This window comes from Alligator mississippiensis, chromosome 2 (genome assembly GCF_030867095.1).
Source record: "Alligator mississippiensis isolate rAllMis1 chromosome 2, rAllMis1, whole genome shotgun sequence".
NCBI lineage: Eukaryota > Metazoa > Chordata > Crocodylia > Alligatoridae > Alligator > Alligator mississippiensis.
The window spans coordinates 156595172-156613675 of NC_081825.1; the positions used below are offsets into that span (position 1 = coordinate 156595172).

Consider the following 18504-nt stretch of genomic DNA (forward strand, 5'->3'; position numbering starts at 1 on the left):
CTCAGTTCAGCAGAGTTCCGAATCACATGCCTACTTCTAGTGCATAAGTAACCTTCAAAGTAGGCTGACTGTTATCACTTCTCAGTCTGAAGGAAGTGCAAGCATATCAAAGTTAATAACATACTTAAAAAGCCTTTCTGTTTAATACCATAACATAAAATGGTATTAATTGTTATTTAAAATAATTAGCTTTTAAACATGGCAATGTGCCTTTAACATCACACACAGGAAAAAGCTTGGGAAAGTTTGGGTTTTGTGAAAATTGTGAAGTCAACAATTTTAGAGTAATTTCAACCTTTTTTAATGTTTGATCCATTCTGCTAATGTACCTGTTACTGAACATAGTTTGTTGTTCCTTTTATTTGTCATGATAAGACTTTTAGTGTGCAATCATGTTTAGTGCTGCTGCCTTGTTAAATTGTTGTAGAATATTGTCCTCAGTTATATGATAGCAGCAGCAAAGGTGTGAACTAACTCTCTAAACCTCCTGTAGCGAATTCAGTACAGTGAGTTGTGAATTTCATAATCTAATTGGCATAATAAGTGCTAATTACTCTCTCGGATTTTTTTTTTTAGAACGAACAACAACAAAAAAACCCTTTAAATTGTCAATATTTAAAAAAAATTGTAAACATATTTTGGTGGCACCTAGTACGTTAAACTCTTTACAAAGGCAGAAGACTGGTAATCCCTGACCTGAAGGATTTACAGTCTACTGGGGAAAAAGCCTATGTTATTTTTCTGATTCTTTACACATTGTCATGCAACCACTGAAAGATGCACAGTCTCAATACATAAATTTAAGGTTTCAAAGCCCACAGGTTTTATCTTGTATATTTTAATATACACAATAAGCATAGCCCACTACAAATACAAAAATAGGAAATGGTATGTTTGATATGAATTCAGGATGAAAAAACATTACATTTCTGTAACCTGCATGACCTAGCTTTACTGTGGGTGCATCTACATGTGCTATTAATGCCATAAAGGCTTACCATGCAGTAAAATACTGTGCAGTTAGCCTTCCCTGGGAGCATGTATACACAAGCTACCTGTTGGGAGCAGATCTGGTAAAAAACAGGAACAGCCTGGTCCAGGGATACAGCTCCAGGCACCCCCTGGGTGCTAGTTTGGGGCTGGCAGGGAGCATAGGGTCAGTCCCAATGTGCACAGGGCTAGGAGAACTCTGCCAGCTGCAGCAGGAGCTGTTTCCTGGCCCCATACACATCAGGAGGGATTTTGATGTGCATGGGGCTGGGAGATAGCTGCCACTATAGAGCCCCATACCCAGCGGGGCTTCTTTACACAGTGAAGGGCTGCCTGGTGCTGCTCCACTTCAACCCAAGCCCAGTGCTGCTTGGCTTCTGGTTCTTGGGGGCATCTAGGAGATGAGCAGTGCTAGAACCAGGGAAGTTCCCTGTCCCCTGTGGCTCCCTGGTGTTGGGGCTAACTGGGAGCAAATTTGCTCCTGGTCAGTGTCTTCACGGCTGTGTCCAAATGAATACGTACATTTGGTTCCCTGGGGACAAGGTGCGTTGCTGCTGCTTCTCTCTGGGGAATGCCCGTGCTACATGCGCTTTGGTGCACAACAAGTTACCACGGGGGTTGTAGGGGAAGCTGGGGCCAGCACTATGCTGGACCTAGCAGCCTTATCTGGGGCCCTGGGGGCCTCCTGGGACTGGAGCAGTGGTGATCCTGCCAGGCAGAGCCTGGCTGGCATCCACAGTGCTGCTCTAGGCAGCCGAACTCCACTTTTCAGCAGTGTGCAGTGCCTATGCAGGTTTTCTATGCAGGTTTTTTTTGACCCTTGGATATCCCCATGAAAAAAAAAGTGGAGCAGTGCATAGGCAGTGCACCCTTGCAGTGCAGAGAACACCTGACTGCATGTGCATGTGGCAATGCAGATGTGTTTCATAGATTTCAGAGACATTAGAGAAGTATTTCCGTATGTCCAGCCTAAAACGGTCTTGCAGGAATTTGTAACCATTGGACCTTGTCATCCCCTGGGGTGCTCTGATGAACAGGCATTCCCCCAGATCCTGATGCACACCCCTTATGTACTTAGGCTGCCACCAAGTCACCCCATAGCCTGTGCTTCTCCAGGCTGAAGAATCCCATAGCTCACAGCATTTCTTCATAAGGCCTGTTCTCTTGCCTTCTGATCATGCGCGTGGCTCTCCTCTGGATTCTTTCAAGCTTCTCCACATCCTTCCTGAATTGGGGAATCCAGAATTGGATGCAGTACTCCAGCTGCGGCCTCACCAAGGCCAAGTACAGTGGAAAGATGACATCCTGGGTCTTGCTCGAGATGCATTGGTAAATGTAAGCCAGAGTTTTGTTTGCTTTGCCAGCTGTGGTATCACATTGGTGGCTCGTGTTCATCTTGTGGTCAGTCATGAGCTCTCCGGATCGCAACTCATGAGCTGTCCGGGTAGTTGGAATTTTCCATGACAACCATGCACCGAGAGCGTGCAGCCCTGGCCAGTTCCTTGGTGAATTCTTGGTCAAGCTCATGTTCCTGATTTGGAGTTCTGTAGTAGACTCCTACGATTGTATCCCCTTCACCATGTTCCCCTCATATTCTAACCTAAAGGGTCTCCAGTTGTACTCCTTGGGTGCCAATCTCAGCTTGTAGGGACCTGTAGCTCTCCTTCACGTAGAGAGCTACACGCCCCTCCCCCCCACCTTTTTTCAGCATAATCTCTCCTGTACAGAGTATAGTCATTTATACTCCTAGTCCAGTCGTAAGAGGAGTCCCACCAGGTCTCTGTTATCCCTATGAGATCATAGTCATTTTTGTTTAGCAGAAGGACTAGTTGCTTCTGTTTATTCCCCAAACCCCTACCATTAGTATACAGGCAAGTAAGAATGCTCCTTGTACTCATGGAGGAGCTCTGTTCCTGGGCTGGGGTTGGAGTGGGTTCCCCTGAACATCCTAACTTGCTGATTTTTGCGGTTGATGCTTGGTGAGCTTGCTCTGGTGATTGTCTGCCCATCCCCCATCAAGCTTAGTTTAAAGCCTGGTTGAGCAGGTCAGCCATTCTGGCTGAGAAGAGCTTCTTCTCCAGCAGAGAGAGGTGGAAGCTGTCTCTTCCCAGCAGACCACTGCCTCTCTCTCTGAAGAGCAGGCTGTGGTCGTAGAAGCCAAAGCCTTCCTGATGGCACCAGCACCAGTCTTCTATTTACTGCCTCCATTAGTTTCTCCGTTCTCAGCCTGTGACTTGTAATTTTGGAAGGATTGAGGAGAAAACCACATGAGCCCCCAACCCCCTCAGCTCTGCTCCCAGAGCCCTGTAGCCATTCATGACCTGCCTGGGATTGCTCCAAGCCATGTCATTTGTGCCCACATGGATAAGGAGCATGGGGTAATGGTCGGAGGGCTGGATAAGTTTTGGGAACCTCTCAGTCACATCCCAGATACGGGCTCCCAGGAGGCAGCAGACCTCCCAGGCTAAGAGGTCAGGGCAACGGATCGTTCCCTTTGTCCCCCATCAGGAGGGAGTCTCCCACAATGACCACTCTGCGTTTCATCTTAGGGATGATAGGTGGTTATATTTCTTCCTCACTTTGCAGGAGCTGGCAGCTCTTTGTGGCACCACATACCGCATAGCCGTGCTCATCTGGATGTGCCCCTCATGAGCTACTGCACAATATCTACTGCACAGTCATTTTACTACCTGTATTTACAGGTTGTAGCTAACTGCACAGTAGATTAATTTACTGCACAGTAAATGATGTGCACAGATTCATTCATGTGTGATACAGCACCTTGTGTAGACATGCCCTGTGGGGATCTATAATTTTGTTTTAACAAGATTTTATTTAAACTTCACAATTCTGTTTCATTGTGTTTTGTTTAGCTTTTTAATCTTAAATTAGGCCAGTGTTTGGTTTTTTGGACCTGAAAGGCAACAGCAATGTAGGCAATGGTTTTTCTGGTGCTAAAACTGATGAAAGTGTCTACTGTAAATTTTTTTCTTGGTAGCATTCTGAAACTTCCAGATGTCATCTATTTTGAATTTACACCCCTCATGACAGAAAATCAGGGATTAGCATGTTTTGCTGTCAAGTTTCAGTTTCTAAATGTCAGGTGTTTGAAGGTCTTTCAATATATTGACCACAATCAGTACATTCCCCAACTTCCATTGAAAGAATAGAATTGCAGGGGGCATGTCTATATGTGCCATTAAGGTTCAGCAATAAGTTGCGGAGCTTAGTGCTCCGCAATGTATTGCTTCCGGGAATCTTCTGGTGCACCATTTACACATGCACCTATACAATGAACTAGGTCACAGCAGCCCTGACTGGCAGGGAGTCCAGGCGATCCCGGCTGAGGCTGCTCCTACCGGGCTCAGTGTGCTGTGGAGGGGCTGGCTGGAACATGAGGGTGCTTCAGTGCACGGCTGACCAGCAGGCAGCCCCCGCACTGAAGCATCCTTGTGCCCCAGCCAGGCCAGTGTCTACATGTGCACTGCTGCACACAAAAAAACTCTGCAGCAGGGTAGCGCTTGCATTTTCAAACACTACTGTCCTGCAGAGTTTAGTTTCCTGTGCCCTAAATATCTTATGATGATGATGACCTTACACATCCAGGGTTGGGAAAGACCATAAAGGTAATTTAGTGCACATATGAAAGACTCGGTGGGTGTGTCTACAAGTGCAATTAGTGAGCCTGAATATTTTGTGCAGAAAATTCAGGCAGACTAAACTGAGCCCCCGCATGCATCTGAATGTATGCCCATCAGGAGCAAATTTACTCCTAACAGGAGCAGTTTAGGTTAGGACTGCTCCTACCCTGCTGTGCCCCACTGCAGCAGCCAGGGGAGTTCCAGGCTCCCCCAGGTGCCAGCACCAGGCTGGCAGGGGGAACAGGGCCTGGTTCTGATTTCTATGAGGTTGGGAAGAGCTGTCTCAGAAGCTGGGCAGCTGCTTGCCAGCCACATGGAAACCAGGACCACCCCCACCCCCGGACAGGTCTTCCTTCCCCATGGAGATGAGGATGGGTCCCAATGTTCACTTGACTGGCAGGCAACTGCCTGGCAGCTGAGACAGTTCTCCCTTTCCAGATGGGATAGGTTCTGATCTCCACATGGTTGGCAGGCAGCTGCCTGGCAGCTAGGACAGCTCTACCTATGCCATGGTGATTGAGACAGGAGAGCATCCTGCTGAGTTGAAACAGCTCTCCCCTCCTCCTTTGGTCCCCTGCTGCCTAGGCTGACTAGCAGCAATTTGCTCCAAGTCAGCATCTGCACGTACTCTTCGGCACAGTATTTTAATGCCCTGATTTTTAGTACCGGTATCTGCAGGTACTGAAAAACAGCACATTAGATGAATCTGCTGTGCAGTAATTGCTGTGGATGTGTACGTGGTAATGCTTTACTGCACATTAAATTAATCTGATGTGCAGTTAAGCATCTCATGTACATGCACCAAGTGTCCCTCAATTCTTTTGCCTTCCTAAAAGCATACTACTGATTGTGTCCTGCTGGAAAGATACTATTGGAGATTTTAAAGATAACTTTTTCAACCGATCCAGAATAAGTACACTAACATGAGGTCTGTGATTCAGCTTTGCCTGGTTTTTTGGTTATCTACTACATTTCTTTTAGTAGTATTACACTATGTGGTCCTTTTTTTGGATGCTGGGGATGGAACTTTGAAATGAGTTATTGTAGATAGATTCAGAGAGTGAATAGTTCTGCTTGCTTCATCTATCTGATAGGATGTGTTTTCACGTCTTTGATACTAAATATACTTAATGCTGAGAGGGGGCTTGAATTCAAACACTAGAAATGGATTTCTTTGGTTCCTCAGTTCTGTGCCTCTCATGCTATCATCAGGTGTTTGATTATAATGCCAATATAGGTATCAGTTGAAATCACTCCCGATTTTACATACTTCACTGAATAGGAAGGAGTTGCATGAAAATGACTTTTGGTCATACCAACAGGGATATATTCAGCTCGGTAACTTGTTATAGAGGTAAAAAATCCTGTATCGCTTTAACCAGTTCCACTCTAATACAGAATAGCATTTGAAGGCTTTCTAAGTATGTCATAACATACTGTACTTTGGAAGATGGTGATTCTAAGTCTTTTTTTGGCCAAAGTAACAGGGCATAAAAATAAGACATCACATATTTCAGAATGTATGGTTCTGCTTACCAAGGGTGGCATGTTAAAAAATGCTGTCTTTGGAAAACTGTCTGGCAGCTGAAGGGAGGTACCATTAGTACCACCAAAATTATCAACAAAAGTATGAGACTCAGAAAGAGATGAGAAGTACTAAAAACTTACCTTAACTGGAAAATGTGGATGAGAACTTAGTCAAGCTTTTCTATACAAGTCGCCACTAGGGGAATGTGAGTGTTTTTATTGGCATATTATTACAATTCAAATAAATATCAAAACAAGGTAGTATTTGAGATGACCACTTTTTTACAGTCACTGTTTAATTTTAAATTAATGATGATGGAAACCAATAAAAAGAAGGTTTAATGTCATATATATGAAACATAATTTCTACATTAGAGGTTTGAGATATGCCAAATACTATATTTACTCAGATAGATACAAGATGAGATTTTTTTCAAAAAAAGCCCCTCATAATCACATACAAGAAAATCTCACTAAATGCATTTTCTGTCATTAAACTGCTACTAAAAGCAGCATGTGCTCAGCAATGGAAACCATCTATGAAATTTGATTAAATGCAACCAACACTGAACATGACTATAAAACTCATGGCCTACTTTGGGCAAATATGCTGATGGAACCCTACCACAAAAATAGATTAGCGCAGCCTAACTAAATAAGGCATAAGGTAGTGCCCTTTAAATGCAGTCCCCCTCATCACCAACTCCTCTTCAAGTCATAGTGAGCCACTAAATGGCATACATTTTTACTTTCTCTTCACTCCCACACCCAAGCTATGTCTCTTTCCCATTTTTTTGCATGGGACAAAAACAAGGGAAATCTCCAATAATTAGGTTCTGTACATGGATTTTTTTTTTTAAATTATAAGTTTTCTATATAGAGAACCTAATTATTGGGGAGTCATCTTATAATCAGTGTTGTCTTCTATTTGAGGAAATACAATGGTTAAGGCAGGCTGCTGTACTTGTATTGTGATGTATTTCAGCAGGTCATGGAAAGATTACAGTGTGAACATGGTCATGATGATGATAATGAGAATTCACCTTTTACATTATATAGCACTAAGGCAGTAAAGACTTCCCAACATTTCCATGCTGAACCTACATCTTTGAAGATTTATAACTGATGTAACAGTTTTCTCCCAGGCAGAACCTGGGCATGAAAATAGAGCAAATATTGTAACACTAGAGTGCTAACAAGAAGACATGCTGCATTGTTATATTTGGGCTATTTGTATACTAGTTAATGGTTTAATTATATGGACAGTAGTTTTCTCTGTTTATGAACAGTTCTGTGGCTTTGTAATGTGAGACTCATGAACAAAGTATCATTTGATCTCCTTTCATACTCGTACTATACATTTATCTGTATTAATTTTAAGCAACAAGAAGTTGAGGACACCACAAAACTACTTCATAATGAATTTGGCTACAAGTGACTTTCTGATGGCTGCTTCTCAGGCTCCCGTTTCCTTTATCAACAGCTTGCACAAAGAATGGATACTTGGAGACATAGGTACTTTTAAACTCTACTTCATATCACTCCAGCCTTCATTGGTAGGATGGTTTTGCTAAGATAGCTTTTTTTTTCCCTTTGATTCACTGAAATTCATGCATTTATTCAAAAATGTCTTCTGGTACCCATTACTAGGCCTAGGAACCATAAACCAAGGAAAGTGTCACAGAATGAGGAAGAAGGAAGGACAAGGAACAAGGAAGAAATGTCATTTTTAAGTTTGAAAATAGTGCAAAGGTCTGGTTCAAGACTGAAAGGTTCATTCACCATTGCATCACTTGACTTTTAGGCTGTTAATGGCAATAGAAACACATTATACAATTTGAATAGCACAGTGGTGAATTAAGTCCTGAAACAACCTATTATTTGCACCAGCAACAGGGATATATTCATTAAATTCACAATATTGTTAGTCTTGTCTACTTTATTAGTTAAATATCACTCCAAAGCCTGTCTGCTTTTCTCATATAAATCATCTTCTTGTCATAAACAAGATAATCCTGTTTGTTTTATGCAACTGAAGTTCCATGCTTCTGATGATGACACGATTACTTTTGGTGTCAATTGGGTGCATTTACACATACAATTAATGTGCCTGAATTTTCTGTGCAAAAAATTCAGGTGCATTAAACTGCTCTTGGGCACGTATCTTAATATGCACCCACATCAGGAGCAATTTAGTCTAGGGCTCTCCTGCCCTGTTCTGCCCCCATGAAGCATCCCCCTGGCAGGTGGCATGGGGCAGTCAGTCCTGGAGTGGTGGGGAGGGACCTGGGGACAGGTGCCTACCTGCTTCCCAGAGCAGCTCCATAGGGCTCAGAGCCACTCCGGGGAGTGGGTAGGCATTTGTCCCCAGCTTCCTGCCTGCCTAACATTGCTCCTAGCTCTGTGGGGCTTGGAGCTGCTCTGGGGAGCAGGCGGGGAACAGAGCTTGGGGCCAACCTGTGGCCCCCTGCTGCCTGGGCTGACTAGGAACAGTTTGCTCCCAGTCAGAGTCTACATGTGTGCTTTGATGCATTAGTTTAATGCCCCTTTTTCTAGTACCTGTTGTCACAACCCAGTGATTTTGGTGCCTTGGCACGATGGAATTTTCCTGCCACATGAGAGCCTCTTGCACAGCAAAGGTTTTTGTTGCAACAGAAAAACCTCAGTGCAAGAGAGTTCCCGCCATTTGAATGCAAATGTGTGTCCCGCTATTGGCCAGTTCTAAATTATTCCTACGTGGCGGCTAGTAATTGGCTTGCTAGCCGTTTAAAATTTCGTGCGACTTCCGCCCAAGTCGGAGAATTTTGAGCACGCTGCAGAGTGCCTCTAAAGAGATCTGGCTTGCGGCTGAGCTGGTCGATAGACTGATCACCTATCGATTCTTCTCCCCGTCGCCGAGCGCAATCCTCAACGTACCCTTTCCCCGCCAGCTTAATTTGTGGACGGATTAGCTGGCCTGAGCCTTGCCAGCTGGAGCAACTCACATAGTTGTTCAAGCGACCAGACCACCTGCGTTGTGGCTACAAGCGGCATAAGTAAAGTTTTTTGCAACCACTAAGCTTTGTCTGCCTCTCCATTCACCAGCCCGCCCAGTGACCGAGTAATTTCTAAATCACCTCGAGTTGGCTCTGGCCGTCCGAGACACCTGTATCTACCAGTATTAGAAAATGACACGTTACATTAATGTGCAGTAATTGCTGCATACATGTAGATGGTGACGCTTTGCTGTACATTAATCTAATATGTAGTAAAAGGTTTCATGTAAACACACCCACTGTGTCATTTGAATTATGTCCTCTGTCTGGTATACTATCATCTGTGATGACATGGTACCACAGAAAATCCCCAAAAAACAATTGACTGTTTGGCTCTGTTCTCAGATCAAATCATGTAAATTGAAGCTCTAGCTCTCTTTGTCTGTGTAGCAGGAAAATTGTTTTGTTTCAGAGTAAAAATGGACCTTAAAAAATTCAATATTTAATAGGACCAATGGCTATATTTTCCATTTGGTGTTTTAAATAGCCATAGAATAAAAAGAGCCAGTACTTGTTTTAATTCATGTAAATCAGAGGGGTTTCTTGGTTTTTTGTTTTTTTTATATCTCTTCTTGTCATTAGGAGGCAAATAAATGTTTCTGTCCAGTTAAGGTCATTATACTGGGCAGCAGTCCAGGAAAATGTAGCTTAAATTGTATTGAATTTTCCTTGAGGTAGTTTTCCATTGACCAGGGGTTTTCAGCCCCCGCCTGTAGTAGAGGTGGGGAGACGATATCTTCACAACCTCTATTTTTATGTTTGTTTTATTAAATAATTTTAAAAAATTGATACAGGAGATCTGTAAGTCTTCCTCTAATGGAAGAACAGTCTCAGGTCAAGAAGAGAGTGATCACAAATGGGAAACCAACTGCCTCAGACTCTGAGAGTAGACATACATTTGTTTAAACCCTCCCCAAATTTACACTCCCCTTTTTCTACTTCAGGTTGTGAGCTGTATGCTTTTTGTGGAGCACTCTTTGGAATCACTTCAATGATGACTTTAGTAGCTATTTCTGTTGATCGCTACCTTGTGATCACTAAACCGCTGCAATCCATACGATGGACTTCAAAGAGACGCACGGCACAGATCATTGTTCTTGTCTGGCTTTACTCACTGGGATGGAGCATGGCTCCACTATTTGGGTGGAGTATGTTGTTTACTCTTTTCTATACTGCACATTCTTCACTTCTATACTTGTAGCACTTTTTTGCTTTGTCAGAGATGTGTGAAAACAGCCAGTTTTCATGTATTATTCCTGAGTGGATATAGCTACTACCCAGGACAGGGGTGTCAACATTCAACCTGTAGAGCCATATCATCCATCTTCTGGTGCTGCCTGTGGGTCTCAGAGCAACCCATGGGCAGCACATGGGGTTTGCTGGATAGCTATGTGTATTGCACAGTGTACCCGCTCCAGTTCACTCCTCACATGCCGCTCTGGGGCCGTGCTGCATGTGGCAGCTGCTCTGGGGTGCAGGGGCCATGCTGTATAGCTCGGTGGTGGCAGCTCCAGGACTGCACTGCACAGCCCCATGGCAGCTGTGGATCTGGAATGCAGAGCTGGTCTTTAGGTCTAGTGCAGCTTGAGGACTGGCCCCATGCCACTCATTCAGCCCATGGGGCCAAATGGGTTTGATACCGCTGACCTAGAGGTTTGCCACAGTACAGTATATTTGTGTCTTACCTTTGCAATCTTTTACTCAATCTCTATTCTCTGCACACTGTGATACTATGCATAGGTAGCTAATATAAGTCTTTACCCTCCACTGAGTTTGAGATGTAAGATTACAGATATTCCTTTTTTTTTTTTTTTTTTACCAGGTATTCTTAAGCAGAGCAAACAATCTTCTAGAATGAAAGTGTACCTTAGCACATGCTGTGTTAGTCCTTGAAGTTGTTGCTAAGAGTATCTAAGGGTGGAAACAGACATCACCTTCTATGAATCCTTCTGAGAATCTATGAATCACCTTCATGACACCATAAAAAAATGTTGTGACAGCACAAAGTGAAAGCAAACAGATGTCTGTGCCTTCTGCCATGCCACAAGTGTTCAAATTTGTTACTGTGACATAAGGTAGTAGTAAATTGGGTTACTCTATTGCAGCCAATGTCTGTTTGCTGCCTTCACATTGCCTGAGCTCTTCAGCCTCTCTGGGGCAGGAGTTTGAGGCTTGAGGGGCCCAGTCTTGCAAACTCTGGGAATTCCTGGGCAGAATTAGCCCCCTCAAGCCCTGGGAGTATCTACCTCACTTTTGCCACTTATCCAGATGTCTCACTAAGCAGGAAAATTCAGGGCTTCAGGGTGCATGTCTGCAAGTGAGAGTTCCCTGCTTGCAGGCACACACCCCTTGCAGGTAGAATCCTTCTGCTGAGGATTTCCCCAGGTGTGCTTACAACCATAGAGAAATCCACTTCACAGGGTTCTCCTGCTCACCAACACAGGGGCCACAGCAACCAGGGACATCTATAGACATCCCTGGATTGCGATAAGCTATGTCATGACATGTTGTGATTCAGCTGATTGCAGTCCACTGAAGACATTTGTTTCTAGTCCATCTCAGATATGGAGCTTTTCTAGCAACAGACTTGAGGCCAAGTTATTGAAACTAGGTAATAGTGAACCTCAGTGTTCACCCTAAGGAAGTATAATATAATTAAGGTATGTCTAACTGTGAACAATTCAATCCTCCCTCTTTTGAATAGTTTTTGAAGAGTGTACAGCAATCCTGTTTATAAAGTTTGGCCAGGAAAAGAAAAATACTATATTTAGTTGAAAATGCAAGGAGAATTGTGGACATATATAACAAAGTTACTATGGCCTCTTAGTTTATCTGGCAAAGAATGAAATATTTAAGTTTTGTTCACATGCTGAACTTAGTATGAATCCTTTCACTGATTTTGTGAGCTTCACATCAAAGTTCATGTGTAGTCCCTTGGTGCAAGAAACATCATTATAGGAAAAGTTATATATAGGCAGGACAGATATGTTTAACAAACAGCCTACCAAATAATGGTTTTTAAGGAGTGTAACCACCAAGAATTAACAGGAATTATTTGGAGTGGCCTATTTGAGGAAATACACAGAACAACAATATGATACCAAGCAAAGGAAAATATGGCAGGTATTAAAGTAGACTACACCAGTACAGTAGTAATTTTTCTTCCATTTTTCAGAGAATAGAGCCAACTTCCTCCATTGTTCTTCTTTCCCGAGTAAAGGAATGAAAAGTGCATAATTAGGGATTACTATTGTTGCTATAGGGAAGTCTAGGAAGTGAGATGATTAAAACAGAAATATTAAATTCTCCTTGGCTTGATATTAGACAGCAAGGCTTCTAGGACAAACACTCTGACATCTGTTAGCATAGTGAGGTAGCAAGCATTAAAATGCTAATTTAATTTAATCTAGGAAAACGGGTTCTCCAGCACTGAAAATGTCACTGTGACGATATCTAATTTAGCTTCCAATGAATAAAAATAACAGTTTAAAGAAAAGTGAGCATTAGTGTCTTCAAATTCTTTTCTTTTACCTTAATTCATTTTTTTTTCCTTTTAATTGGTATCTTTGCTTGTTCCTATTCTGATGCTAAAGCTATATCACTGTGGCTATGCTATTGTGCTATCACTATAGCACTATGCGTTTTATGTTTCCAACTCATGATAAGGGACTGGAGACTAAGTTCTCAGAGACCAAAAAGAAGCAGGTTGGCAGCTTTAGCAATAGTTAATGATGCGTCCTTTTGCTCTAATATACACATACATAGAAGTGTGTATCTGAAAGTATGTTATCCTGGGTCAGGCCTACTATGTCAGTAGACCAAAACTCAGGACTGCAGCAGAAGATGTCCCTAGCATAGAGAGATCTTGGCTACTTTGCACATCTTTTCAGCTGCTTTAGCATAGATGGATTAGTAAAGGAAGCTAGTGGGGAATTCTTTGTAGAATGAGACTTCTGTGAACATACAACTTGAATAGACCATGGACAGGTGATTTTTATGAACTCTTTAAAATGAGAAACCTTCCCTGAAGTAATCTTGGAAGATGCTTGGTTAAAATGGCTTTAAGAGAGGAAATTCTAAAAGACATCTGCTGTTTAAAGTTTATTAAAGACTTGGCTACTGAAAATGACCTCCTGGCAAGCAGCTGGTTGGTGGGGTTCAACAAATTTGCTTTCTCCCAGGTAGGATTCAGTATGCCATCACTGATTGTGTGGAATGCTTTCAAAGGTTGTTCGTGGAAGATTGACAGTTCTCTTTTTGTCCGTGCACAATGCAGTTTTTTAAATGAGCTCTTACTTGTAGGGAGAATAGATGCAGGGCAGTTTCTTCTCTGTAATAGAACTTTTTCATATCCTAGGAGAGGAATTAAACAGTTTGCCAAATAAATGATTATGCAAAATAGTATAGTCATGAGGGTGACAGTGTATAATGTAACATCACCATATATTTGTTAATTGCCCAGGTATTTGACCAGTCACTATACAAATGTTGTGCTCAAATTTGGGTATAAATAATATGTTTACTTTTCTTATTTCTTAGGTTCTTATGTGCCTGAGGGTTTGATGATATCCTGTACTTGGGACTACATAACCACTACCCCAGCAAACAGAACCTATACCATGATGCTGTGTTGCTGTGTATTTTTCATTCCTCTGCTTATAATATTCCATTGCTATTTATCCATGTTTATGGCTATAAGAAATACTGGCAGGTAGGCATGGCAAGTAGAATAGTTCAAGCTCTTCTCCTTCTGTGCTGCAGCATATATTCACATTCTTTGAGTGAAAATAAAACTGGGCTTTTGATCAATAAATGACACTGCTTACAATGAACATTATATTCTTTTAATGTATTAGACCAGGGCTCAGCAAAATATGGCATATGTGCTGGATCTGGCCTGTGAAGCCAGGGGACTTTGCCTGTGCCCACACCCATGATGGGGTTAAGCAGTGAGGAGCTGTGGTGGGGCTAAGCAGCTGGAAGCTGCACCTATGCTGATGTCACACCCCACCCTAGAAGCAGCCAGTGTGGAGCAGCACTAGAACCAGGCAGCTTCCAGCTGTGCCCATACTGCAGCTAGGAGACTGGGGCATATAGGGGCCAGGGAGAACCAGTGGCAGTGTGGGCTCAGATTCTAGCTGTTTGGCTCTGGTATGGACACAAATAAAGCACCCTGCTGCTGATGTACCGCTGAAGTGCCCCAGCCCACATCACACTACAGTCAGATTGTTCCAGCCTGCAGCTTATACAGGTTGCTGGCCACTGTACTAGATAATCACAACCAGCAATTCCTACTTCCATGCTCCAGATAACAGTCGAGTCAAATTGGGGGAGCCAACCTGTGGCACAAGTGTGACGAGTGTCACAGACAGCCTTTTTATGTGGCACATGGCAGATCAGGGAGAGGACAGGCTGAACAGCAGCCAATAGGCCAGAAAGCTGAAGAAAGAGCAGGGGACAAGGCAGGGAACACAAGGCAGGAAGCATAAAGCGAAGCAATTGGAGAGGGAGTGCAGAGAAGGAAGCAGAAAGCAGGGCAGCTGATCAGGCGAAGGAAGGGAATCAAAGTGGCATTCACAGAGAGTGTAGGGATAATTTGTGGCAAACCTGCCAAAAAGGTTGGTCCCCACTTGGTCAAATAAACAGAAATTGAAATTACATTTTTCTTATGTGCAGCTGCTTCTTATTTTCTCCAGTGCATAGAGGATGGCCTCAAAAACGTTGTTGAAGCTAGCTCCAGGAGAGTATGATAATAAATCTAGCAAAGAGCAGAATATGCATTCTCTGAGTTTGGACCACTCTGCAGACTGTCAGAAGTCCTACCCCATGTATTCCATGAAGAATGGATGGAAATATTCATGTATTAAAAAATGTATTTGTGATGGATTCTACAGAGATTGTTTTAGTTTAAGCTGAACTTGGGGAGATGTGATTAATAGTGGTATATGAAATATCCATACATGCATGCAATTAGCCCAATGCATTGCACATTTCATGCAAAAATGCCAGAAGGGGCACACCTTGTGTAGATGGGTTAGTCTCTGCTTGATTTGAACTAAACATTCTGTATTGAGATCAACTGGGGAAATCTGTCCCTGTTGGTTTTCTTCTCAGTTTGTGTATGTTACGTGCTATGGGACTGATCCAAAGCCCGTTGAAGTTATTTTTCCATTGACCTCAGTGTGGTGAAGTTCTGTTGGCCCATTTCAACAAAGCCTATGTCTACCTTTTGAGCACATGTTTAACACATATTGACTTCAAGGGGATTTAGGTCCATTCTTATTAGCAAAAATTCTTAAGCATATGCGTAAGTATGTCCTTAAAGTTAATCACATATATAAAAGCTTCTTCTTTTTTTACCTATTTAATAGTGCTCTCTGTGGGCATATTTACATGTGCATATTAATCTCCATGTGGCTGGGAGGCAGCTGGGACAGCTCTCCCAGCCGTGTGGTGATTGGGATGGGTCCTGAAGTTCTTGGGGCTGCATATCATGGAAGCATACCATGTCTGACTTCCTTTTCTAATCTCATGGAGTACTCTGGGGCCATTTTGTTATGATCTCCCCTCTGTAAGGTGGTAGCAAAGCAAAACTTTTCTATCTAAAATGCTAAATAACTGAAAACAAAAAGGCATGCGCTTCATTTACGTATTGCTTTGCATCTTGTACCCAAAACTTTTTTTCATTCTTTTTAACTTCTGTGTGTTCTTCTACTCGCAGACATGTTCAGAAGCTAGGGTCCTACAGCCGGAAGTCATACCTCTCACATTCCATGAAGAATGAATGGAAATTGGCAAAAATTGCTTTTGTGGTCATTATTGTGTTTGTCGTGTCCTGGTCTCCATATGCTTGTGTCACTTTGATTGGATGGGCAGGGTAAGTGGACACTGTCTTGTTGATTTGTAGATGAAGATCAAGTATTCTTAGGGTGGCAGTCTAAAAGAAGTGTGTGTCTGCATTTAAAAGGATTTTAAATTGACTCAAGATTAGAGATAACATAACTTTCCTCAAGCATTACTCAGAATATCCCGGGACACATCTACATGTGCAATTAATGCGCTTGAATTTTCTGCACAGAAAATTCAAGAGCATTAGACTGGGCCTCCTCCTGCATCCGAACATGTGCCCATCAGGAGCAAATTTACTCCCAGTGGGGGCAGTTAAGTTTAGGGCTGCTTCTGCTCTGATGTGCCCCCCTGCAGCAGCCAGAGGGATCTCCAGCTCCCCCAGATGCCAGCCTCAGGCTGGCAGGGGGCCTTGGGGGCTGGTCCCAATATCCATGGGATGGGGGAGAGCTGTCCCAACTACTGAGCAGCTGCCTCACAGCCAGATGGAGATCAGGACCCATTCTGACCTCCATGTGGCTGGGAGAGCTGTCCTGGCTGCTGGACAACTGCCGCCCCACCTTGTGGAGATTGGGACAGGTCCCAATGTCCACATGGCTGGGAGGCAGTGTCCCACTGAGCTGGGACAGTTTTCCCCACCCCCTGTGGTTCCCTGCTGGCTAGGCTGACCAATAGCAGTTTGCTTCTGGTCAACATCTACAAGTGCACTTCAGCACTTTAAACTAATGTGCCACTTTCTAGTACCTGTTTCTCCAGATACGAGAAAATCTGATGAGCAGCAGTTGTTGCACACATGTAGACACTGATGGTTTGCTGGTCATTGGATTAATCTAATGCACAATAAAGCATCTTATGTAGATGTACCCCCCTATGGATGAAATGGATTTGAATTTCAATACTTAGATTAAACTTTGTGTGGGTTTTTTTGTAGTTCAAGTGGTTTCCCCCTCCTTTCTTTGCATACATTCTGATTTCATGTAGCATAAACCTTGCCAATAGATCCAGTAGATGCTCTTTTTCTTACTTTTCTAATATATGACCTCTCCCAAATTCCTATCTTCAAGACAGTCACTAATAGAGGGAGAAGAAAGTGTATTTTTTTCTAGCCTCCTGAAAAGCATCTTCCCCATAAGGAACCCCTTCCTCTCTTTGTCCATGTTCAAGTCCACTGATATTAGTGAAAGGTTCATGATAGTGATGGAGACTAGATGCACCTTGCAGCTAAAATAACTTGTGACAAAACAGTAAAAGTTATTCTCAATCTGTTTTTCCTCTTTGCTGTCCTCCTTTTTTTTTTTTGGCACTGGAATTTCAGTCTCATTGGGCATGTCTGCATGTGCAATTAATGCAACAGGAAAAGCTCCAGTATGTTTCATGCCGGAGTTTATTGTTCCCAGGTGCTACCTTTACACATGTGCCTGGGACCACAGTACATTGAGCTGGGTCAGCGCAGCTCGGGGTGGGGGGGCGGACCCGGGACTACCCCAGCCCAGATCAGTGTGCTGCGGAGGGGCTGGCTGGGGTACAAGAGTGCTCCAGTGTGGCAGCTAGCTTGCAAGCAGTCCCCACACTGAAGCACCCTTGTGCCCCAGCCAGCCCCATCAGCATCTACACATGCATTGTTACACACTAAAGAACGCTGCTGTAATATAGTACTTGTGTTTACAAGTACTAACCTAAAGTGGAGTTAATTAGTTTACTGCAGCCTAATAGGGCTGCACATGTAGATGCTGAGACTTTACTGCAGAGCTAATTAGGCAGCTCTGCAGTAAATGTCTCATGTTGATGCACCCATTGACACCCTTAATTATGCAGAATAGAAAGCAACAGTATTGTGTGGCCGCATGAGATATTTTCATTTTGAATGCCTTCTGATTATTACCATTCCCTTGTTCTTGATGTTTACAGACTCCACTTCTGCTTCCAGCTAGCACAGAAACAGGAAAAAAAATACACACTGCAGTTCCCCAGTTAATCCCCCCGCAGTCATCCCGTTCCCCACATTAATTAATGTGACCAAAATATGCCAAGTACTGCTAGTTTTTATTCACAGCAAGGAGTGCAATTTAGGGAACTAACTTTTCAAATGTAGTTGTTGTCAAAGGATCATGGGACTGATTTATTTAGGAAAGCGTTATAGTTTTCTAGTAATTTAGATAATATAAATCCATTATGTAACTTTGTGTTACTTTTTTATTTTAGCCAGGGTGACATCCTAACACCATATTCTAAATCTGTGCCAGCTATTATTGCCAAAGCTTCTACAATCTACAACCCGATCATCTATGCAATAATTCACCCAAAATACAGGTACAGTAAAGCACGTACTTACAGTGGTAAATATACTAACCTATGATCCCAGTGAGACAGGAGATGACTCCTGATAACATGCAGCTCTTTCTTCTCCTGCTACCAGAAGAAATGGGGGGGAGGTGGATGTAGTTGGGGGGAGGAGGGAGGGAGTG

The 18504-nt window shown here is 43.1% G+C and overlaps 1 protein-coding gene across 2 annotated transcripts in view; it reads left to right on the plus strand.

Moving 5' to 3' along the window:
- LOC102574853 (melanopsin) overlaps window positions 1-18504 on the plus strand; it is a 112142-nt gene that overhangs the window by 23359 nt on the left and 70279 nt on the right. For both annotated transcript variants that reach the window (XM_059722328.1, XM_059722329.1), the window contains exons 3-7: window positions 7540-7673; window positions 10138-10341; window positions 13733-13904; window positions 15915-16070; window positions 18242-18349. In XM_059722328.1, the coding sequence (XP_059578311.1) occupies window positions 7540-7673; window positions 10138-10341; window positions 13733-13904; window positions 15915-16070; window positions 18242-18349 (774 nt within the window). The remainder of the gene's footprint in view (window positions 1-7539; window positions 7674-10137; window positions 10342-13732; window positions 13905-15914; window positions 16071-18241; window positions 18350-18504) is intronic.